Consider the following 24,610-nt stretch of genomic DNA (forward strand, 5'->3'; position numbering starts at 1 on the left):
CCGTCTCCCTTCTCCGCCTTTTCTCCCCCGACTCGGGAGGATTTGGCCGGTGTCAAAAAGTTTTCCCCAGTTTCGGACGGATCGTTATATCACACGTGTGTGTTGTGTGTATTGGGACCGCGGCCGGTAACGCGATGTGACACGAGTCCCCTGGCGGACGTGAGGCCCCGATGGGTGATAACAACAAGAACAGGAAAAGTATACGGGGGGGAGAGAAACAAGACATTTCAGATGTCATTCTTTGGTTTCTGTCAAGTCCCTCTCTGCTACAGGGTGAGGGTGCATCTCATGTCGTTGTGCGTCGTGTCGCAATCCTTTGATGTTGCATTCACTTATACCGTCGTGATGTCGGCTCGACGGGCTTGCCCCTTCTCTCTCTTTCTCTCTCTCTCTCTCTCTCTCTCTCTCTCTCCACTCCCATGTCACTCACTCTCTCGCCCACTGTCTGCTCTGCCGTCAGCATGCACCAACCATCGTGCACTTCTCAGCGTCCGGCCCTGACGCGGTAACTCAGTTTCCCGAGCTGCGCTGCGGACGCCCGGCGCATAGGCCACCCATCGGCCTCCCCACGACTGCCGTGCCGAGCCCTAGCAACACAAATGAACGAGTTCACACCTTTTGAGAATACTCCCCGACACGTTTCTGGATTACAATTCGTGAAGGGCATTCCAATAATTTTGAAACATTATTGCTTCTGAAAAAGAGTCAGAACTTCCGCAACACCCCTGGAAAAGAAACAGAAGTCTCACTTTTCTTTTTCGTGTTTTTTTTTCCTACTGAGGACTCGTCTACACAATTTCAGCATTTCCCACTTCCAAATCGCGCTCGATGGTACCGTGAAATGTGTTATCGAATTTGGCAACTGTGCCGGCAACACCTTCCTTCCTCCCCTCCCTCTCCCTTTCACACTCCACTGTCGGCAGGGGATCGCCAACAACGAGTGCCTCTCCCCCCCCCCCTCTACTTCAATCCCTATCACCTCTAATGGAAGGGTCTAACCAACGGCCAAACCGAGACTGAAATACTCTCACTTCCGAACGGTAAGTGCTTATTGCCGTGAAGACTGCCGTGTCATCCTCTCCAACCTCTGCATTCTCTATCTCTCTCTCTCTCTCTCTCTCTCTCTCTCTCCCCCCTCTCTCCCTCCTCTCTCCCCCCTCTTTCCCGTTGCCTTCCCTTTATTTCCTGCTGCTCTCCTCTGTTCCACATGTGACTGCTAAGAGTCTCCATTCCATACTCTCCATGGAACATTCCATACTCTCCTCTCTTTGTGTACATTCTTCTTAAACAGATATGATATTCTATGAAATTCTTGGTCATTTAGTTAAAACTGCAGTCAGGGCGAGGGAAGCAGATCGTCTAAACACAGTAAAAACGACGTTCTGGTTTTCTAGCAGTTCTGCTAAAACCAAGTCGTCTTATGGAAGAAATGCATGATGGACGCGTCTTGGTTTTTCCAAAACTGCTTGAAAACCAGGAGGACGTCGGTTTTACTTTTAGCCTCCATTTCCTTTTTTTCTTTTTCGAGCCACCGTTAACAAGAGTGCAACCCTCTCTCTTGCTTGTCCTGTGCACCCTGCTATCCTGTCTCTCTCTTTGACACTTTCTCTGACTCTCTCTCTCTCTCTCTCTCTCTCTCTCTCTCTCTCTCTCTGCCGCTATGCGCGGCCTGCTCTATCCTTTTGCTCACACCTTTGTGCCCTTGCCTCTTACACGCCGTGGATTTGGATTGGCGCTGGCGTAACGGTTATGGAACGGAACGTTGTTCGCTCCATCGGTATAGTCTGTTTGCGTGAACGCACGTTGGCGCGCGCGCGCGCGTGTGTGTGTGTGTGTGAGTGAGTGAGTGCGCGCGCGTGTGTGTGTGTGTGAGTGAGTGCGCGCGCGCGTGGTGGAGTGCACTCGTCACATGAAAGTTTGTCAAAATAACTCCACGTCCTATTTAACCACCGAGTGTACCGCGCGTTCAAAATAGGAGGGGTCAGTGGAAAATAATAAATATTTTTTTGTGTGCGTTCGTATTTCTTTCACGAAAGTCTTTTCAAATTTTTGTGGTACATGATCTTGCTTCGTTTTCTTATGCGGTACGTGGTTGCCACTTGCATACACCTCAACTCCCCCCTCGCTATGCTGCGATGATCCGACAAATGGGCGCACTGATTTTCCGTCTCCAACACGATTATGGTAACGACGATCTTCCTGCCCTCCTCCTCTAGCCCGCTCCTTCCCACCGTTTGGTCCTGCGCCGCGATATGTCGGCTCGATAATCCTTGCTCGGAGCCATTCCCAAGCCCGTTAGGCTGGAGTACACTGTCATTATGACGTTTATTATTATTACCATTGTAATGAGCCTGCACTGGTTCTGTGCGTTGCTGCTCCTGGCTTGGAATATTCGACACGTTTTCTCGCCGAACGAATAAATTCGCCCGATCACTTTGGAGAACAGTACAAAAGCAGTGTGTGATAACGAGTCGCGTCCAGTATTTTCGTTTGCTTATCCTTTTTGAAAACGTTAAACTCGTTAACAACTTTTGCAAACAAATCGAAATTTCAACTACTTTTTTTCAAGCGAAATACCTTGTGATTACATTATTATACATTTGGAGAAACAAAGGTAGAAATCAACACCATTCTTGGGGTGTTAATGACTTAAAGATTCACACCCCTGTAAAATGCCACAAAGGTGCTAAATTTTAGTGCCCCTTGACTCGTGCGTTTCTAAAGCCACTAAAATATCCTTGAGGTCCTACAGGTATGTGTTTGTTTTTCCAGCGTTCTCAAGGTGCAAATTTTCGTCAACTTTTTCCTTTGTTCGCAGCGTTTGCTAGCGGGATGAGAGATTATGAAATTATGCGACGTATTTTGTCGTCCATCCCTGGCCGATATGGGAATGTTAAAGCGCGCCCGTGCCGCCCTGGGGCCGCCAGGCCGCCGGGCCGCCGCCGCCGTTTTCTTTGTGTAACGGCGCGCCTGCTGCCGGATTCATTTTCAGACAATCGTAATGGACGTTTTATGGCGATCGAGCACGCAGAGGCCATCGCAGAATGAGGATCGGAGAGGCAGTGGCGGTGCAGCAGGGCGGCCAGGCCGGGGGGTATTCCAAATTGTTGGATTGGGATACTGGCAATCACCGCGATGTGATATGCGGGGGATTACAACAATATGAGCCTGCAAGCGCACACAATGCGCATATTGCTTCTGTCTATATCTGCGTGCCATATAGCTTTTCTGCGGCATTAACCTCGTCAGCTCTTCTAGCTCAAACAATGCATGTTTTTTTTTTTTTAATTTCCTTCTTGAAAGTGCTAGTGCATCGCAAAATTATTGTTTTGCTGTTGTTTGTGTTTTTTTTTTGTTGAAATGATGACAACGGTCGAGCAACACAGTGCCCCCGCTTACAAGTGTTAGTGCCGCGGTAGCCTGGGGGGGCATCTCCTTAGCGGAAGCTTTGCCTCCCTTCCATTCCGTTTAAAAGAACCAAAAGGAAAAAAAATACGAAAGGAGCAGAAGCGGGAAGAGAAACTGCGAGAGCGAGAGGGAAAGGAGGTGAAGTGAGACGAGTTTGTCCAAGAGCAAGCGAGCAGGGGCGAGCGAGTGAGTGAGACGGACGAGTTTGTCCAGGGCGCGGCACACCGCCGCATATTCATTAACAGAATAATGGAAAAACGGTGAGGGGCCGGTGTGGAGTCTTCTCTCATGCAAATGCGGGCCGCGGGACCAACTTCACGAGGGCACAACGCTGTCTCTCTCTCTCTCTCTCTCTCTCTCTCTCTCTCTCTCTCTCTCTCTCTCTCGCTCTCTCGCTCTCTCCTTCCGGGTCTCGTCCCCCGTCTTTCAATGCGAGAACGTGTTTGTTATTGTGCTATGCTGGTGTTTTGCGGCTGGCGCCCATACCCAGTCACGTGCCGCTCCCTCCCCCCTCCCCTCCCTCCCTTCTGCCTCCCCCTCCGCCCTTTCCTCCTCACGCGGGAGGATGTTCATGCCCGGCAGCTATTTATTACCACGCCTTAAGGTGTGTCAATAGGAATTATCATATCTGAGACGCTTTGCCGCAATATTTCATACCTCCCGCCCGAAAGTGATGGCTGCGATGACGTCATCGGCGCGTCGCGCGAGAGCGTGTGAGGAGCAAAAGGGGGTTGTAAAGAGAGGGGGGGGGGTGAGAGATGGGGGGTCATTTCATAGCCGGGCGTCTCCAAACACTTTTCCCATTAAACACGATAAATCATACCGTGCGACGACGTCGTGATGTGGCGGGGCAGGGCGGGGCAGGGCGGGGCAGGGCATGCGGTTGAGGGGGTGTTACGGGCGCGCGGCGCGGCGGGTGCGACGGCGCGAGAGCACTTGTAAGCCCCCCCTTTCTCGCAGTCGTTTGGGCTGCTGAGTCCCGCGCCGCGCAGCCCGCGCGACGCTATACTGCCTCAGACTTGCGTTCACCCGGAGGGAAGCGAGCAGCGGGGCGCGCTGGCCCTGCTCTTGCCGCGCGACAGAGCCGCGTGCGCGCGCCGGCGTTGACGCTCAATTGCGCCCGAAATGCTTCTGTGTGCGATGGAATGAGGAGATGGATGGACGCGCCGCTGATGCTCGGCTGATGCACGTCACCGTCTCGCGGACGCCTATACTCTGCCTCGGCTCTCATCCTCCTCTCTCCCTCAGACCCGCCCTGGGCCGCCCCTTTTCACTTGCGAGTCCGCAGCAGCGACGCAAGAACGCACCAACGTTTTGGTGTGTTACTGTTGTTGCGGAAGACTCGTCGTAAAACTAAAATTTTTTATTTTCGAGAAAAAAAAGGGGACAATTTTGAAGTATATTCCCTGAGTTTGAGGAAAAGCGCTAAGTTTTTGAGGAAATTTCCTCCAAATATGTGGAAAGCTTCCTCTTTTGCTAAAAAAATATCCTTCGCACTGAAGAGTTTCTCTCAAAATATGGGATTTCCTCAAAGTTTTCTTTCTTCCTCCAAAAAAATCGAACATTTTTGTGTTTCCACAACGCGGTTGCCTTTATAGAGATTACTAATTCCTGTCTGTCACCTCCAACAATTTTCATTGATCGGAAAAGAGTGCTCTTGGACCTAAAATAAGCTTATAAGAACATACTCCTTCGGATGAATGCAAATTTTACTCATTATGTGTCGAGGCAATATTTTTGAAATGTCGTATGGACATCCGCCCTCGCTCCAGAAACAGCCTGGACCTACGACCCTACAGATGAGTTCGCAGGACCAGAGTGAAATTGTACTTATTGAACGCATTCCCATTGTGAGCTTTATATAGCACACAAAATATTTTCGAAACACAATCAGCCGTCACCTCTTAGCCTGACAGACGGCGCTGTTCTACACCACATCAGCGCGCATTACCGCAGTACATACACATGAACTCTGGGATGATCTCTGTCGTAGCCCAGTCGTAGCACTAAACAACGCATTAGTACTGGAGTACTCTAGTCGTGCTGAGGTGGTGCATGACGGTGACTGAAGGGGACCAAAGTTGTGGAACTGAAGGAAACCATGGGGATCCTACGTGTGTACTTGTGCTCGCTTTTCTAATACAGTGCATCTGTCTTAATCTTAGAAATATTTTGAACAATTCTTGTTCCCCGTTTTCTCGCTTTTCTCATACCCCGTCATGCTCCGCGTGTCCATACTCTTCTGCTTTTGCTCATGGTCGGATATTTCACGATGATCCCTCGGGGATAACGTCAAAGAAGGGATGTGTCGAGAGCGCCTAAACGGTCGGGGCTAACGAGGCCGTGCCCCTCCACACCCACACTTCTCTCTCTCTCTCTCCCTCTCTCTCTCTCTCTCTCTCTCTCACACACACACACACGCACGCCCCCTCTCACCCACACATGCCTGTTCATTTCCCCACCAGAGTGCGCTCCGCGGTCGGTTTTCGTTTTTGCTCCCGCGAGTACAATAAAGTCATAACAAGTATGAATACGAACAAGGGGGGAAGACGTGGGGGGGGGGCAGGCTGTGGTGTGAAGTCTTGTGGAATACGGTTTTGAAAAGGTTACTTAAAACGGTTTGCATAGCGTTTGCATGATGTTGGGGCGAGCAACGGGGCGCCGCCGACGGTCGGCTCTTTCTTTGGGGGGCTCATCTCTTTGTTGTTTTGTGTATTATTCACGGGGAATTACGGAACGGGAACACGATGGAGTGTCAATCGGTGCTGCTCAAATCAAAGGGCGGAGAAGGTTTAGCAGCAGCGTCCTGCCCCCATGTTTTAAACATTTTGCCGTGTCAAAGGGCGCGCTGCTCGGCACGTTGGTGCCCCTGCTCCTCCGCCCCGAAGAATCTCGAGTGCCCTCTATAATTGGCCAGTGTCACGATGCAGTAGCTTGCTTCCTCAATTGGCGCCCACGACAAGACAAAATAAGACAATCTTGGAGCACTCCACACGGAAAAAAAGATTAGTTGTCAGACCGAGTACATTGACTTCACTAATTTGGTCAGAGTAAGAAATTCGTTTCGACAACTAATGGTTTTTTTTTTCGTGAGCATTTAGTTATATGTTAAAACTATGTGCTTTTACTTTTAACTTCGGAAAAAATAGACAAATATACCAAATGATGAATTTGTTTTGTTTTTTTAATTTTATTTTAAACAAAATTTAAGAAAAAATATTTCATATAAAGTTTTGCCGTTGTGGGGAAGAAAGGCGTGTGACGCCCACCATGAGGGAACACGGGAGTGGAAGAGGGAATAAAATGGCTTAAAAAGAGGAGGACGGGCGAAATATTGTAGGAATTTGCATTTCAAAATGGCGAGCGAGGCCCTTGTGGAGGTGTGTGAGTGTGTGCGAGCGCCTGTGTCAGGTTGGAGAGTGTATTTGTGTGTATGAGACGGGGGGTAGAAGGGAGAAGGGGGTTATGTGTCCTCGATGACGATAACGCAGTTGCCAATAGCCGGGACGTACGTGTCGGTTGGAGGCTGAGTGTTGGTGGAGGTGCTGCACAGCAGGGGGGTGAGTAGTTTTAAATGACCGGGATATGTTTCGCTGAAGCAGCTCAATAAACGAATAAAATCATAGCCGTGAAAACTGCAACGCATATTATGAGTAACTGTGCCACCCGTTTTATCAGTGTCTTTTATGAACGTTTTCACGTTTCACGATGACGGAATCTTGGGAAACCGCATATTGTAGCGCGGAAACGTGCGCCCGTCGTAACCGCGAGGTTTTGGGTTGGACGGGACGTCATACCTGTGGGCGCGGCCAGCCTCGCCTGCCAGCCTCGCCTGCCCGGCTGGCCGCTCGCCCCCCGCGTGGAAGTCCCGGGGCTGAATAAAGTATTCCGGATCCGTCGCGCACCGCTTTGCCAAGCTCTGTCTCTCTCTCACACTTCATATCCCCCTCTCTTTCTGTCTCTCTGTCTCCCTCTCTCTCTCTCGCCCTCCATCTCTCCCTTACTCTCTGCCCCCCACCCCACGTCCTCAATCTCCACTTGTATCTTTCTTCGCTAAACCTCCCCGTCCCTTCTCTGCCCCTCCCCTGGTATACGTGATTGTCTCACTCCACCACACCTCACTGCCCCCCCCCCTCTTTCCCCCACCCCGGCCCCGCTCGCCCCACTCTCTCTCTCTCTCTCTCTCTCCCTGCTCCTCCGACAGGCCGAACTGGTGTCAGTATTCACGGTTGTTCCCTGCCCGTTTGCCCGGGCCCGGCCCTTGTTTGCGGCGCATGTTCAGAATCCCAATTACCACTGCTTTTTATTGCGCCTCAAGAGCAGCCCACCCTATCCCTGTCTCCTTTGCGCCACTCCTTCATTGCATCCATCTCTCTCTCTCTCTCTCTCTCTCTCTCTCTCTCTCTCTCTCTCTCTCTCTCTCTCTCCTTCGCTCCTTCGCTCTCCTTCATCCGTTCAATTCCTGCTTCTCTCTCCCCTTTCCCTCTCTCCCAGCACGTCGGCTTCCATCGCTTTCTCACCTAGCAGACCGACAGTCGCTTCTTCGTCCAGGTACTTGGAATTACATTTCTACGGGAAACCTAGGATGACAAAGGGTATATCCAAGGAAGATTGTTTTTTCTTCCTCGGTCACGGTATTCTGCACTAGCCTTTGCACCTCATCCATGCGAGGGATACAGCCGAGGGTTCGATAAAGCGTTATTCGGTGCGCCCGGGAATGCCTCGGCTCGGCACGGCGCGCACGGAGTGCTCGGCTCGTCACGACACACTGGGATCTCATGATGGATCGGCTGGGATAACTGCAGGATCCTGGTGTCCCGTGGGATTCCAGGTGCCAGGCAAATCCCACAGCAACCCCGCGACACGGCCGGGAAATACTCTCCTCCACCCTCGCTCCGCGACCCCCCTTCTCCCCCTCCCCTTTCTCACCACCCCGCCCCCTCCCTTCTTCCTATTTTCCCCTCTCTGTCTCCCTATCTCTCTCCCTCTTACACTCATTCCTGCACGTGGGTTATCACTTTATTTATCGCCCTTACGCCTGTATACGCCTTATACTTTTATCCCAATGATTCTGAGTGAGTGCTTCGGCTGGAGGGAGAAAGAGACGGGTGGGGGGAAGGGGGTCCCGATGGATAACAGGTCCGCACCACAAGTGAATGTGCCACAGGCCGTGCCGCAGCGGGGTGGGCATGTGAGGCGAAGCAAACGTAGTTAGCGCAACAAAGCAGCTCTCGATCCTACGCGAGGAGAGAGAGAGAGAGAGAGAGGGAGAGAGAGAGACGGTATGCTAAACAGCGCTGAGCAGGCGCAAGAGACAAGTGGGTTATGTGAGCTATGATCTGCGAAGGTCACCTGAGCCTGCTCTCACCCTTCGATCGCACAAAGCACCCACTTCGTGCTGTTCCCGATTCACAAAATCACGATTCGGCCCACAACGATATCGCTTTATACCTGGTGGTTCGTCGTCGCTGAGAGAGAGGGGCGGAGGGTCATCGGTTATAATGAGGCTGGGGACGCTTACTCCGACCGGAAGTTTCTATCGGTCTGTAATCAGAGCCTACCTTCAAGCGGGACGTCTTGTACGTGGCGAGAATGATTTGAGTCAGGTGGGAGCAGGGGAGGGGGGGGGGGTCCTAACTACGACACTTTGGGACGGGCCAATCAGCAACGCCCTCAGGGAGGAAAGAATGTCCTGATTGTGTCCCTCGTGTGTCTGCACTGCAGTATCTACCTACAAGAAGAAGCGGGTCCCATGTTTGCATTCATCGTTTGCTTTAAAAGACGTGAAAAATCAAACGAACCAGTTTTAGAACACTGGAAAAAACAGAGGTGTTAAATCATACCTTTGAAAGGCATTACAGGTTTAATGCCCTTACAGAGGCGCTAAATTTGCAGAAAGCTCTAATTTAAGCACCTGTAGGGTCTTCTTAGTTCTTTCATAGAGGCACTTGATAAGCTCTTTTCTCGCATCCCTTGAAAGGTTTGACTTATTACCTTTGTTTTCCAGTGAAGGTATACGTAAAACTGCTGTCTGGTACAAACAATGCTAGCTGAACGGGTTCGTTTTAAAATGTAAAACTTTTGATCACATTTTGTGATAAAAAAAATAACGATTGCCAGACCACTTGATTCACTCTACACCTCTGCTGTAGGAGTACGAATTGTCAATGCCTCTAAAAATGCCACTTCAGATAAATTTTAACGGCTAAATGCACGAAAATTAATCATTTTTGGACTTAAACTAGGAATTCCGGGAAGACTCCGTTTCTCAATTTAATGTCGTAAACTAGCTTCTGAATGTAGAGCTGTAAATCGTTCATGCGTTTCAAAGCTAAACGACATGTACGGAGTCCATTAGTAAATCCGAAAGGAATTCCACAACTCCTCCGTGAAACACCAGAAGTTTTTTTGAACAGCGTACAGCGTAATTGCAGCACCGTAACTGATGTTTAGTTTTTTAGTCAACGAAATGAGTTGACCCTGATGTCTAAAAAGACTCATCTCTCAAAAATCAGCGCGACTCTCTTCTTTTATCCCACTCTAATATCGAATCTCTCCGGGGAGGGGCATCGAGAGAAAAAACATAAATGGCACGTGAGAAGAAGAAAGCGTGGAAGCAGCCTTTTGCTCCCCGGGCTGACGCGGGCGAGAAGGCGGCGCCTTAAGCAAACGCAGGGCGGGCGCAGGCTGCCACTGCCTCGTTGGCGAAACAGCGGAAAAAGTAATGAAAGAGGGACTGGGAGGAGGAGGAGCAGGTAGAGGAGGCAGTAGTGCAATGCAATGGAAGTAAGAGAGGCAAATTATGTAGCAAACTCGCCGGCAAAACGGCGCGTGGCTCGCGGCGCCTTGCTTCAATCAGGCTCCCAAATTGGCGGGGGTTCTGCAAGAGAAGCGCTTTTTGTGCTCGAGAGGCCCCTCCTCTTCGCTGTTCGCCTTACCTCTTTTCGGAATGTGTTGACGCCAGCGATCAGTAATGACGCCTCGACGGGATATAACAGCGCCACCCAGCGGATCAAGAAAGGAGGGAATGTTTCTGAACTGTAAAACATTAAGATTCACTCTAAATCTGTAAGGACAATTGCCTATATTTTTGTCGCATTTGGAACCACTCGACTAGATCCAAATGTGTTAATGTCAAATTTGCATCTTAGCCGATGGATAAAAATGAAAATCTGGTTAAAGAAATGCGTATTTTTCTCTGCTCTGCATGCCAATCATGGACTTAAAAATGCGAACCAGTTTAGCATTCAGGAAATTGGTGCGTGTCAGTCTTGGTTTGCATACTTTTGTGTATATTGCTAATTGCACTCATAGAAGTGTTAAGCCTGGCACGCACAGTTTTGTGCGTTCGAAAAAAAAAAAAAAAAAAAAAAAAAGCTCATTTGTAAGGTCAAGGTAAATGCTTTGCAGCCTACAAACGAATTGCTTTGTATTACAAAGCAAAACGACGCTTTTCAAAATCCAAAGCTCCAAAATCCATTGTGATAGAAAGCATTTGTTTTGTCATTATAAACTGTGTACGACTCGGGAACCTCGTTGATGTGCGCGGTTTTTGTACGTGTGTGAGCCAGTGTATATATCCTCGCGTTGTGATCTCCCTTGACGTAAACCCCTTTCCCCTGTGGGGAGGAAGCAGGTTCACCTTAGAGCCGCCCGCGCTGCTCCGGGGCCGTCGCATTTGAAGTGATCCGACAAAAGAACTGTGGAAATAAATATATTACCTTACCAGCACGGGGATGCGCGGGAGCTGCTTCTAAGGTCGGCACCGAGCCGCTCCACACAGAGGGTATGATGGGGGAGCGGGGGGGTTGCTTTTTAATATCGCGGCCAGATCTGAGACCCGGAGGTCTGGAGGCAGACGTCTGGAACCGCACACTTGGTGTGTGTGTGTGTGTGTGTGTGTGTGTGTGTGTGTGTGTGTGTGTGTGAGCGAGAGAGAGAGAGAACTGGAGACAGAGGGGCAGACAGAGAGAGACAGAGAGAGAGGACGTATGTGTTGGCGCGACAGTTGGTTGTTCTTCCACCTCCTGTTTTCGCCTCCTCTGTATTATATTCCTTGTGCAGTGTGTTACGCACGCGTGCCGCATAAATGTCCCCTCCAAAGAAATGTGTTGTGAATACCCGCAGCCTGCTTTATTTTCCTTTTTTTTCCCTTTCCATGTTTTTACATGATTAAAAATATACTCTATTTCTTTTTACGTTTTTTAAATGTTAAGTACTCGCCGTTTAGTGTAAGTTTGCGCCAGGGCTGCGAGGCGGCGCGCAGGCGCCGGGGCACCACGAGATAGGCAACCGGCTGGCCTCACGAGTCGAGCGCGCAGCATACCCTGCCGATGGCAGGCTGAGGCCGCCGGCTCCACCGAGTGGTGGCGGTGGCGACCGCGCGGTTAGCTGCAGACCTCAGTATCTTCTGTCTCTCGCTCTCTCTTGCTCCAAAAATCCCTGACACCCTTAAAACATGCTTCATTGGCATCAGTCGGATACTGCCTTTGATTTAAGTGACCGACTTACTCTTTGCTTTACCATGATGTTGTATCCATGGCTAAGACTTGTTCAATGGAGACGAAGCCATGGCGTTTCAATGCATGCCTAATATGGAAAAATTCTTATGGAAAAGTGGCAAAAAATACATAGAATGGTTTCCCTTGGACAGTTGATGTCCCTTGACGTTCCATGACGACCTGTCGGTCGATGGTGGAAAGCACCATTGAATTTTGCGACTGGTCATTGCTTCAAAAGATGGGTGGAAGAGAGATACAAGACTGTCGGGTCGAGTTTAGGAGCTTAACATGCCTGATTGCAATAGCTGCACCTTAGCTCTAAAACATCACCCTTGTTCTTTGTCGTCGTCGGAGAGAGAGGGGGCTGGGTGATAATAAGGTGGTGCGTAAAACAGCGTGGGTGTGAGGAGGGAGAGGGGAGAGGACGGAGAAAGGGGATTGTACACCAATTCATCGGGCCGGGCCTGTCGCAGAGTGGGCCTTGGGGATCAGGTCACGTGAGGAGGATCACAACATGCCCATGGCCCTTCCGTCCTCGTCTCGTTCCTCCTCCCCTCACCCTTGTCCCCTTAGCTGCAGAGGATGGAGAGGGTCCTGGCTGTGCTGGAGAGAGGGGAGCGGGAGAGGGGAATATGGCGGGCCGGCCAGAGTAAGGCCGGAAAGTCCACGCGCGCGACGATTTCCAAAAATTATTCATAGGACAACCTGCGGGCTGAACCGAGACCCACCGAAAGTGGAGTGCTGGTGAAGGGGGATCCGGGGGAGGGGGGCTTTTTCCACATCTTACCCTCCTTTTTACTCCCTCTTGTACTACGGACGGGAAACACGCACGCTGATCGCGATGCGCAACCACTTCTTTTTTTATTTGTTTGTATTGTGCGGTATCTGGTACCGGCGCTGTCCGGAGAAAAAACAATCCTGTTAATATGAAATCGGGGTCAAACATTGTTAATGAGCAGCTTGGCGATATGAATGCATGTGATCTCTACTATATGGCGTGTTTAAACATCAGAGGACACACATTGTTAAAATCCTGCGAAGCAGTTCTTGGCAAAATTGCACAGAGAAAAATACTTTGGTTTCTGTAACTAAACTGGTGTTCAATGTGCCCCCTGAGTCATAACCATAGAACGTTCTATCGTGCTGGCTGGAGTGTTTAGTTAGAGCGTCTGAACGCTCAGCCAGCACGATAGAACGTTCTATGGTTATGACTCACAAGGGAAGGTTTTCCGGTGATACACTCAGATTTCAATGGCGTTTCAAAGTGTTGTTGTTTTCATCCCTAGATTAGGTTTTGCATTGGTTCTAGCTGCCCGTAGGGAGTTTGAAGGTCGTTTTACGCGAATTTAATCGAAAATTCGCCAAACTTTTTAGCCTGATTATCAACTTTACATGCGCGTATCTCAAGAACCGTTTGAGCTACAGCGCTCAGATTTTGAGGGAAATCATAATTTAGCACGTTCTTTAATTGTAGAAAATTTGAACGAAATCGATTAGGGTCGCAAAAACGGGTCCGGAGAGGGGGTTGCGACCCTAGGCCACTTTTGGTGAACCCATTGATTTGGTTCAAATATTTTTCATGGAAAGTACTAATTGAAAGATAATTACCTGCAAAATCTGGGCGCTGTAGCTCAAACGGTTTCGGAGATATGTGCATGCAAAGATGTCAAAAAAACGATGAATTTGGGAAATTTTTTATGAAATTCTAGTGAAATGACCCCCAAACTCCCTACCGGCAGCTGAAACCAGTGCCAATCCTAATCTAGAGGTGCAAACAACTACTCTTTAAAGCGCCTTTGAAATCTGACTGTATCACCGGAAAACCTTTCCTTGTCAGGGGGCAGATTAAACACCTTTTTAGTGACAGCAACCAAATCTTTCGGCCGTGGTGACCAAACATTTTTCTCAGTGTGCGAAGAAAAATGCTTCGTAGTTACAAAGGGTCAAAATCCTTCGCAAATGCAAAGAATTTGTTCGTAGGATTTCAACAGTGCAGGCGGCTAACAAAAGGCGCAGTGTGTTTGTCTTCGTCGGTCTCTTACTGATGTAGTACTGCGCTTTTGCGGCCCAATTAACGAACCGTGACCCCTCGGAAATCGGCGCCATCATGGCAAAAGTGCTTCCTTGTTTGCCAAATTAAAATTTGCAATCCTTTTCGGAGCCATAACTTATCACGTGGCGGTCGTCGTGGTCCGTGGCTTTGTCGCGGTGTGGAATGTTGCCAGGGCCGGGCCTGGCCGGGCGGGGGCGGCGAGGGGCGGCAAGGGGCGGCGCGGCGGTGGGCTCCCCGGGGCGCGGAGGGGGCGTAGCGCAATGCCTTGGCACCTCCACTCAGAGGAGTCCAACTCCGTGAAGTTGGCACGATTCCACGCGATCCAGCAACGGCTTGCGATTCACCCCCCACCCCTCGCTCCCCCCACCCCTTTACCCTTTCTCTATGTCTCTCCCCCTTCCCCCACCCTCTCCCTCTCTCCTCCTCTGTTCCGCCCGCCTTCTCGAAGCGAGCCACCACCGTGGGGCTGGGGGCCGCCGCTCCACCACCATCAAGAGAAGGCACCGCCCAGGAGAAGCAGGACATTGGAGCTCGTGCACAGTGTCAAGCTACTGCAAATATTCCAAAGTTGAGTCTGGCTCTTACAACAAATCCATGTAATAACAATTCCCCCTAAAATAGAGTTCTTTTTTTAAAAAAAAAGTTTTGCCGCGAGAAATATTTTTGAGACGGCGTGTCGTCGCGTCATCGGTTCGCTTCACTCTTTCCGATGTATCCCCATACCTCGCGTCGCGTATATAGTTTCTGAGCCTTTCACCAGCGCTGGGGGGGCTTTACTTACTCCCATGTCGTCATCCATCATTTGGCGCCCTCCCCTGTGTGTGTGTGTGTGTGTGTGTGTGTGTGAGCGCGCCTAAACAGTTCCACCTCCGCGTGCCCCCATAACCCGCATCATGGCGGAGCGTGCACCTTCTGAACTTTCATAGGATAACAAATATGTTTACCGTAAACGCAACGCCCTCGCCCCCTCGCTCGCTTCTAACCGGTGGGGAGGGTTGGGATGGAATATTTGGGACCCTTGCATTCCCTCTTTCCCCCTCTGCTACTTTCTCTGACGCCCCTCTCTCTCCCTCTCTCTCTCTCTCTCTCTCTCTCTCTCTCTCTCTCTTCACGAGTTCAGATGTTCGGCGTTTTTAAAATGTTAGCTCGGACCAGGTAATTTATAGAAACGTACAAAGATTGACTAATTCAGAGAGAAGTTATACTCTTCCTCGCTTAAATATTTTAAATAAACAAATTTCTCGGCTTTTGAGACTTTTACCCACGTTTATCCACGCGCCGTCACGTTACCTGCATCTTTTCGGCCATCTTTTGCGTCTTGGCACTCTCTTTTGCTATATCTGTTTTGGCCCCTCCACTCTCATCTGCTTCTCCCCCTTGCTCCCAGAACCCCCACCACTCTCCTTCCCCACCGCGCGCCAGCCCACCGGCCCCCACTTCCTAATACGCCAGAAAGTTTCATACGTTACGAATTTGCATAAGTGGGCAGCCACCTGTCTGTGTTTGTGTTCGTGTGTGTGTGTGCGGATGGGAGGCTGTGTCTGCATATGAGCGAGGGGGCGGGGTGCGTCAGTGGCTGTGTCTGCGTGGTATGCGGAGAGGTCGGAAAGTCTGGTGTCTGTGCGCTCGGAGGTGTGTCGGTGGGCCCCACCCCGCCGCGCCCCTCCTGGCGTCAAGCTAATATCACAAGAGGCGGTGGTGGCGGCGGTGCGACGCGACGGCCCACTTTGCACCTTGCGCTGGATTAATTCTACGCTCCAGCCGCTCCAGCCGGCCGGGTGAGAGGTATATGGCAGCGGCTAAGTGATTCGATGAGTCTGGAAGAAAATTTGTGTGCGCGCGCCTTAGCGGATATGATGAGGGAGGGAAAAAACGCACACTAAACTTATTCTCTAGAAAATTTGACTCGTATAACTACCAAAGTTTTGTGCTATCACAACCCATCAAGAAATTCCGTAGTCTTACTTACCTCTTTTCTTTCGTAACGTTTATCTAGAATTCTAATAATTGTGCTTTGAAAATGTTCAGTAATATTAGGAAAGGGGTTAGTAATACAGAGTGAAAAATATCCTCCTAAATTTACGACATTTGTTGTAATTTTTGATTAACAAAATAAGTAGTAAATTTAAAAAGCCCATTCTTGCTCAATGGGCAATTCCAAGTAGTATCCCTCCTATGTTCGAAGTGAAACACGATGTCAAATTTACAAATCAAGATATGTGTGATGATAATGCTTGATATTTTTGTACGTTAAGCTATACTCGTGCGGGTGAGAATAAACGGTCATTTGCTCACCACAATGCCATTCCGATAGATGGGACGGACGACGGTCGGGGCGATATGGGGATATTAAGGAGGGGAGGAGGGGGGGGGGGGCAACAACGCCACGCGGTTTGGACGTTAAGTGAAAGTGGAATATTTACCCAGAAGCGCAACTCTTGTCAGCCAACATTACACTCTCCCGCCATATCCGTCCCTTCGTCCCCTCACCTCGTGCTCGCCTCGGTCTCTCCCCCCCTCTCTCTCTCTCTCTTACCCTCTCTCACCCTCTCTCTCTCACCCTCTCCGTCCCTCTCTCTCCCTCTCTCGCTTTTCTCTCTCTCTCGTTTCTCTCTCTCTCTCACACACACACACGCACACACATTTACATGGTAATGCCCAATTGCGGTCTCTCCGCTCCCCCTGTGAATACCGTATACTGGAATGGCCATGCCATAGCTTTGCCTATTCGCAGGGCATCGCCATCCTCGCGCTCGCTGCGGGGCGTGAGGCCGCATGCCTGCGCCCCAGTGAGCGAGCGAGAGAGAGACAGACAGAGAGCGAGAGAGAGAGGGGGGTGGGGAGGTGAGTGAGGTGGGCGAGTATGGGAAGGGAGATGTGTCATATTTGCGTGGCGGTACTTTAGGACGATGAGGCAATGTTCGTTCATGCCAGCCTCCGCCCCACCGCGCTATACCGTTGCCGCTTGCCACAGTCATGGCGCTGATGGTGGTGGCTCTGGACTATGGAAGGTCAGGATATGAAAAAGTTAGATACGTTTTGAAGAAGGGTATTGTTTAGGAGGAATTGAACTACATGTGGTGTAGCCACAAGGTACACCATTAGATTGTAATAAAAATTAGACCGCCCTCATGATTTGCTTTGTTCTTACATTACTGAGTGAGGATCATGATCACGCGCAACGACAGGATACGTGCACATAGCTCTTAAAGACTAGTAGAGATTAAAAGAAATGTGCCTGTCGCCTCACGCGCGGGTGACACTGAACTGCACATGCACAAAAAGTACACTGCACTGAGTTCAGATCGACGGCTGTGTACTCTAGCTGCCGAGCTGGAGGGGCCACCAGTAGGGTGTCCGGCCGGCCGGGCCCGGCGTCCACCCCTGTGCGCGCCCCACAGGGGGCCGGGGCCAGGGCCGGGGCCCCTCTCCCTCCTTGCAAGGCGGCGGCCACGGCCTACACCGCGCCGCCCCGCCACGCTCCACCCCGCCCCGCCCCGCCCCGCCCCGCCCAGCATAGCGCGCGCGCCCGCCGCGGCGTTTTCCCAGAAACGCAAAACCTGTTGATTAGTCCTGTTGCCTCACTGTTGCGTCGAGTTGGACGAGTTGACGAGAGGCCCTCGCAGGGCGAGCCGCCCCGCTGCCCCGCTGCTCGTGTGGCGAGGGCCCCGCGAGATATCGAACCCCTCGTCGCGGGGGTCGCGGGGACTGTACCGGCCAGGCCACCAGCAGCTCTCATTAATTCTACTTGCCGACGGGATGCATCCTTCATGTGTGTAATATTTTAGCAATTAATTAAAACGCATTATTGTCATTATTTCGGACTTTATTATTTTCTCGAGTATTTACTTTATCCATTCATTCGCGCATGGAAAAGAGTGTAGCCAACAAGAAGGTAGCAGTGCTATTCTACTTCACTGGCACTGCACTACTCGGCTACCGCTTTTTTACATGTGTTAAATTGTTATGTAGAACGAGTGAATGCATCTCTTAAAATCACTGTTAAAAATACAACTGTCGCCGGCGTTTATTTTTGCTCTTACGGCGTCTGTATCAAGAGAGGTGGCAATCCAGATAGATTAATCCTTATACGCCATGAAGGGCGTGTACGTGAGGTGTAAATGATATTTACCTCAGACGGTAAAATTTTGTGTGACGGAGAAACACGAGATATAATAGGTATGGTCAGAGGGTAGAGGAAGACAAACGAGAGAGGGAGAGAGAGAGAGAGAAAGAGAGAGAGAGAGGGGGGGGGGTGGAGAACAGCAGGAAACTGTGTCACCTCCGTCGCAGAATTAATTACCTCTACAAGTATACGCCGACACATGCGTGCCATAACTCTTGCTCGCTCCCCCCCCCCCCCCGCTCTCGGTCTCTCTCGCTCTCTCTCCCTCTCCCTTTCTCTCGAATTATTTTTGTCCAGCAGCAAGGACGAGCACGGCCCGCGGTGCACTTGTCGCACACGCCGCCGCCGCCGCCCACTCGCCGAAGACACAAAAGTTCTCCCCGTTGTTTCCCCTCCCCTCCCCTCTCTTCACCCTGCCCGCGACACCACCCCGCGGCAGTGCTGCGCCGCCGCCCCTGCTGCTGCTGCTGCAGCTGAAGCTGCTTCCGCTGCTGCTACTGCTGCTGCCGCCGCTGCTGCCCCTGCTATGGCTTCCACGCCGCGCCGCCTGCTGGCGCGACCCCTCCGCGCCGCGCGCCGCCGCCGCATCCCCTAGCCGCGGCGCTCGGGCCCGGCTCGCCACGGCCCGGCCGGCTGCCGGCACACGAAGGGGTGGCGGGGACGGCCGAGCGCGCGCGCCACGGGCCCGAAGCGGTGCCGAAGGGGTGGCGGAGACGCCCGAACCGGCGCTCGGCCCACCCCGCCGCCCGTCTCGGCTGCGCCGGGGCGGCAGTGTCGAGAGGAGGGCGGCCGCTGCCACACGGCCCGGTAGCACGACCACCCCGCACGCACCCCGCGGTGCCCGCGCCCACGCCCGCATCGGTGGCGGAGGTGCTGGTGGTGAACAAGTGGAACAAGAAGTTGTGAACGCGAGTGCGAGCGCGAGCGTGCGTGCGAGCGAGTGACGAGCTGCTCGAGCGGCGCCGATTGGAACCCTACCGCTGCCGCCGCCGCCGCCGCTGCCGCCCCCCGGCGGCGCGCACCATGGGCCCGCGCTGCTGAACGAGACGCCCGCCCCGCGTCGCGACGCCCGCCGCCGCCGCCGCGACGCCGCCATGGCCTGAACGGCCGGCCGGTGCTGAACCTGTTGATGTGAACCGCCGCCCTGCAGCCGCCCTGCAGCCCCCAGCACGCCGTGCGTCGTGCGGCATATTGATCTATGCGCTGCGACTAGCCTCCTCTCTCTTCCTCTCTGTCTCTTTCTCTTTCCGTCTCTCTTTTCCCCCCACCCTCTTCTCTTCCTCTTCTGCCTGTGTCTCTCTCTCTCTCTGTCTTTTCCTTGAGCCTGTCTGCCGGTGTGGCACAGGGCATACGCAGTTGTTGCGCGAGACCGCTGCTGCCCACTAACAGGTGTCTGCCCCCCTCCCCCCACCCCTTCCTTGTTTTACTCCTCAGCCCTTGTTAACCTGTCCGCATCCTCTCACCTTTACCCCACCCCTTCTCCATCTCTCTCTATCGTCCATACTACGAGCCATTCTCTCTCCGGCTCTCAACTACGTCGCAAAACTCGACGGACGCAAAACTCTTCATCCCGGAAGTGGCCGCGCAGCACAGTGCGAGCGGAACAGACTCATCCGGCAAGTGGAGAGAAACCAAACGGAATACCTTCGGTGCGGCGCGCGTGATGTGTGTGAGGTGTGACCGCCGGGAGGCCCTTCTACTTGTTGCGTGAAAGGTCACGCCATCGGGTCTTGCTAGGCCGCTGGCAGCCGCTGGGCCCCGCGCTGCTGCAGGGCCCTCGCCGACGCGGCCCCCGCCGCCTGCCGCCCCCGCCGCCGCCGCTGCCGCCGCCGTTGCCGCCGCCGCCGCGGCCGGGCCGGCGGTATCGACCCGGGAGCAGCGAGCCGGAGCCGGCGGCCGGGCCGGCCTGTTCGAGTCCGGGCGCCCCCGCCGCGCCCCCCACCGCCCCCAAGCTGGTGCGCATCCGGAGGCCGCCGCCCAGGCTCGAGGATTACGCTGAGGTCGGCCTCCCCGGGGCCAAGCAGAGCGACAGGGTCGGCGACAGCCTCCAGGGCGCCGCCATGCCGCGCTGCTACATGGTCAAGAAGACGGCCAACAGGTACCCCGGCTGGGGCGGCGGCGGCGGGGCCGGGGGCGGCGCCTCGCCCGCCGCGACCCCCAGCCGGCCGCAGAGCCCCGCGGGGGGCTCCGTCGCGCCCCAGAGTCCGGAGCCCCCCGTGTACCGACCGCTGAGCACCGTCATCACCTCGACCACACACAGTGAGTAGTGCGCTTGTTCATGCATGGCACACGTGGTTTTCAACTCAAAATTTTAGAAAATTGAACTTTTCTGTATTTTAATTTTATGTTTTAATCTCATTTTGTTTTTTACTCATGACAGTGTAGAAAATTTCTTGACCCAAGTTGCTTTGCTGGAAACATAGTATTGGTCATTCGCAACTAACTATACAAAAAATTCAGAAAAAATGCACAAACAAAAATTATCTTTCTGTAGCATATTTTTTTCTATCGTGCCTGTCTAGCTATCGTTTGGCCAACTAATGTGAAAGGTTTTGCGTCCTATCCGTCGTCGTGACGCGCTAACGCCATGCTGGTGACGCCTGTTGATGACGGGCGACCTCTTGACGTCGAGGAGGAGGAGGAGGAGGAGGGAAGCGGCCGAGGCCGAGTTAAAATAGTCAGTCCAACCTGTTGTTGTGTGTGCGTGTGGCGTAAGCATGTGAGGCCATGGCTTCGCTAGATGTGACACACACACACACACACACACACACACACACACACAGGCAGAGAGATTTAGCGGAGAGCCAGGAGAGGAGTGTGGGCTTACAAGAGCTACTCCCGACTACTCCTTCCTTGCTGCTGTGCTCTGTTGCTGAGCGATATGGCTGTAGTCGTTAGTGTGCTCGCTCGTTTCGCTCCAGGCTGCCCCCTTCTCCTCCTCCCCACCCCCTGCTCCTCCCTCCCCCTTCCCCCTGCTCCTCCGCGGCGCGTCCGCCTCCCCTCGTCGCGGTTGGGGTGCGCTCCGCCGCGCCACGCCGCGGCACGCCACGCCGCGCCACGCCACGCCACGCCGCTGTCTGCTCGCTCCAGCCGCTCCAGCAGCAGCTGGAGGGAGACACCGCGCCGCACCGCGCGGAGTAACGGCACACGGCCTGAACTTCGGCAGGTTGAGCAGCGTGTGCGCCGCGCGGGGGGATATAAGCGAGATAAAACGACACCACCCTCTAATGTTGCACTGTCTTTTGCGCCCCCGAAAAAAAAATGAAAAATGGAGTAGTTGTTTGTAAAAAAGTGTAATGCAATCGTGCGTGTTTCTTCGCTATTATGCTTCCAAAAAAAACATTAGGGTAATTATTACTGCCGACCATCTGCCAGCTGTTTGCTATCAGTTTCTTCCTTTTTTAGCCCGCTCTTTTGCTTAAAAGCTATATAAGCGGGCTTATGCCATCGCCTCTGTGTCTGTCTGTCTGTCTGTCTGTCTGTCTGTCTGTCCGTCTGTCCGTTCCCCAAGAAGGACGTGAGCTAGAGGTCTGAAATTTTCAGGGTATTATTGTTGTCACTTCTGGACAACGAAACGGTTGGTGCAAATCCTGGCAACCACCCCTGAGTGGGTCTGAGGGGGTAACAAAGAAATAGGAGTTGGTCCAAGAAGTGGAAAAAAAATATTTTTTTTATTGTCTCCTAAGGGGTATCTCGTGAAAGTAGAGCCCTTTGGGCGAAAATTTCGTCCGTTTGGCTCTATCTCTCACCGTTTAGGCGCTAGAGGGAGTTTTTCCGACAAAAGTGGCCCCAAAACAATATATTAAGCTTAGAAAATATTTGATGGTTTCCTAAGGGGTAACTTGGGAAAGTAGAACCCAATGGGCGAAAATTTCGTCCGTTTGGCTCTTTCTCTCACCGTTTAGGCGCTACAGGGAGTTTTTCTGACAAACGTGACCCCGAAACAATATATTAAGTTTAGAAAATGTTTGATGGTTTCCTAGGGGGTAACTTCTGAAAATAGAGACCTGTGGGTTAAAATTTCGTCCGTTTGGCTCTATCTCTCACCGTTTAGGCGCTAGAGGGAGTTTCTCTCACCAAAATGGCCAAAACAGAAGTTTTTTTTCAGAAGTACACTTCTGTCTGAGAAGTATGCGGCCGGTTCAAAATTTTCTTCTAAGCAGAAGAGTGGGCTTATTTTATGGTGGCACATCATTAATAAAACGTGTACACTTTAATGCTAAAAAAACCCACCAAAAAAACACATTTAGTTTTTTGTTGTTTGAACACGTTCGGTGTCATTCAGAGTATGCCTGGAAGTATATTTAACTTCTAGGTCTAGTCTTATGTACATTTTCATAGGTGTGTTATTGGATTCATAAGCTAACATCAATAACTTAAAATTTCGGCATAACTTGCATGTATTCTACAAACTGCACACACAGCCAAAGATGTTCAGCGTATGAAAAGAATACTTCGTTTGTTGAGTTTTACTTACGAAGTAGACAGAAAAGGTACCTGGCAAAAAGATGGTTCGAAGCGAGCCGTCACTCAAACGGGCCGAAGGCCCGTTTTCGGATAGATGTATTACACCATAAAAATTCAGAAGGGACGGGCCGAAGGCCCGTCCGAAACGCCGCCGGCAGGCCAAGCTGGGCCCGCTCCCTGCCGAACCGAGTTGCCGGTGGAGCGAAGCGGAGCTGGCAACTTGGTTTGGCGGAAGAGCGGGCCCAGCTTGTTTTATCTTTGGTGGTAGTGCTTGCACGCGGCGTTGCTACGACCTTCACGGCGTATCCCCCTTCCCTCCTCTCACTCTTTCTCTCTCTCACCCGCTCGGCTCTCCCCGGCGATTTTAAACAAATTAAATCGCCGGGGCTACTGCTGCTGCTTCTACTCCCGGGCTTAAGATGCGTAGAGCTGCCTGGATGGCGCTAAGGGCACGAGATGAGAGGGAGAGAGAAAGAGAGAGAGAGAGCGACAGAGGGACTAAGGCGGAGAGAGAAATCCCTCGCCCTTTTTCCCTGACTCGTCGCTCGCCCCCGGAGGGCAGGAAGAGGGGGTGAAGTGGGGTAGCAACGCGCTGGCGGCGGCCCGGGCCCGGCCGGGTAGAGTGACTGTCGCGAAAGCGGAGACGAGCTAAGTGGTTAGGACGCTTTAGGCCTGGCCGTATAATGGTCCGGACATCTTGTTGCCATAGCAACAGCTGTTTAGCTGCGTCGCCCTTCTTCCTCTAATCTCGTCCCGCGTCCCCCCGACCCGCCGGACGGGCGCGCCGTCGCGTCGCGGAGCCCAGAGGCGGAGCAGTGCGAAAAAAGGGAGAAAAATCTCAATCAAGAATCCGAGGGGTGCCCAACTGTGGTAATCAGGTGTACACAGACCTGGTAATCACTGGTAATCCCTGGTAATCCTCACACTCGTGAGGGTCCTTCAAAACGACAAATTTGTTGATTTAGATATGAAATTTTGTGCTCATCTTGCCTGAATGCCAACGCGCAGGTATCTTTGCATCCCTCCCATGGACAAATTCATGATTTGGCCAATCATAGAGTGCAAATTTGTAACTTGCGTGATAAAGAATCAAGAACTACCAAAGAGTTGCACAAAAATGCATCTTTCTCGGAACAAAAATAGCCGTTTCGATTTAGAATGCAGGTGGATCATACCTAGTATACATAGGTAATCTTGGGTAATCTTTGGTAATCATTGGTAATCCTTGGTAATCTTTAGAATTTGGTAATCCGGTGTACACGTTTTTATAGAGTAAGGCACCCCTCGCAAGAATCGATCTTGAAAGCAGATGATGCATATTATAAGAATAGGTCTGTGTTCAAATTTGATCTCATATTTAGCGATGTAGAGGAGGAGATAAGGGCAGGCAGAGTGCACGGGGCCTTTCCGGCCTGCCCTGCCTGGCGCAGTATAACGCAAAAGTAAAGCGGCCTCAGCGCGACAACCATTCCCTCAGCGCCCAATAATATTGTCGATGTTGTTTGTGTTTGCCGGCTTGCGCTATGTCTCTTCCCTTCTAGTGTGCTTCCCCTCTTTCAGCCTATCGAGAGGTAAAGGTGCTGACACCTCGATAATGTATATTAATTTTGTAAGTGTGAAGTGTTTTAAGGTATCATCTGCAAAAAAAAATGGCTCTGGGCATGTTTTTAGTGGTCGAAAAGCAAGGAAAACGTGCTGTTTCATTAACATCAGCCGTTTACGCTTTCCCTTACTTTTGGTCAATGCAGTATGAAGCCTGCCTCCTTTTAAGAAACTAAGAGTGATGAAATTTCTTCTTTTAAAGCGTGCACCAATTGCAATATAGTCTTCTCTCAAGACTTCTGGATCGAAAGCAATATGTTCTCTCTGTGCTCCAGCCACCCAACTCCCATTCTGTCACCCCGCCCCCACAGACGGAGCACCGCACCAGCACCAGCAGCAGCACTTGTTTCAGCTGTTGATCCGTGAGAACACTGACTGATGATCGTCTCGATCGGAAATGACGAGCGATCCGTCCCTCCCAGTCTCTTTCTTCTCACCCCCTACCCCCTCTCC

At 51.8% G+C, this 24,610-nt stretch overlaps 1 protein-coding gene across 3 annotated transcripts in view; it reads left to right on the forward strand.

The window, feature by feature from the left end:
- Positions 1-24,610, forward strand: part of LOC113214298 (zinc finger protein with KRAB and SCAN domains 1-like) — a 155,459-nt gene that overhangs the window by 70,667 nt on the left and 60,182 nt on the right. For 2 of the 3 annotated variants that reach the window (XM_026433612.2, XM_052269691.1), the window contains exon 1: positions 18,862-20,347. The exons of the other annotated variant lie outside the window; for it this stretch is intronic. In XM_026433612.2, coding sequence (XP_026289397.2) covers positions 20,149-20,347 — 199 coding nt within the window. In that variant the 5' untranslated portion in view covers positions 18,862-20,148. Of the gene's footprint in view, positions 1-18,861; positions 20,348-24,610 lie in introns of those variants that run through there. 3 annotated transcript variants of the gene reach the window in all.

This window comes from Frankliniella occidentalis, unplaced genomic scaffold, assembly GCF_000697945.3.
Source record: "Frankliniella occidentalis isolate FOCC.00 unplaced genomic scaffold, Focc_3.1 Scaffold99, whole genome shotgun sequence".
NCBI classification, from domain to species: Eukaryota; Metazoa; Arthropoda; class Insecta; order Thysanoptera; family Thripidae; genus Frankliniella; species Frankliniella occidentalis.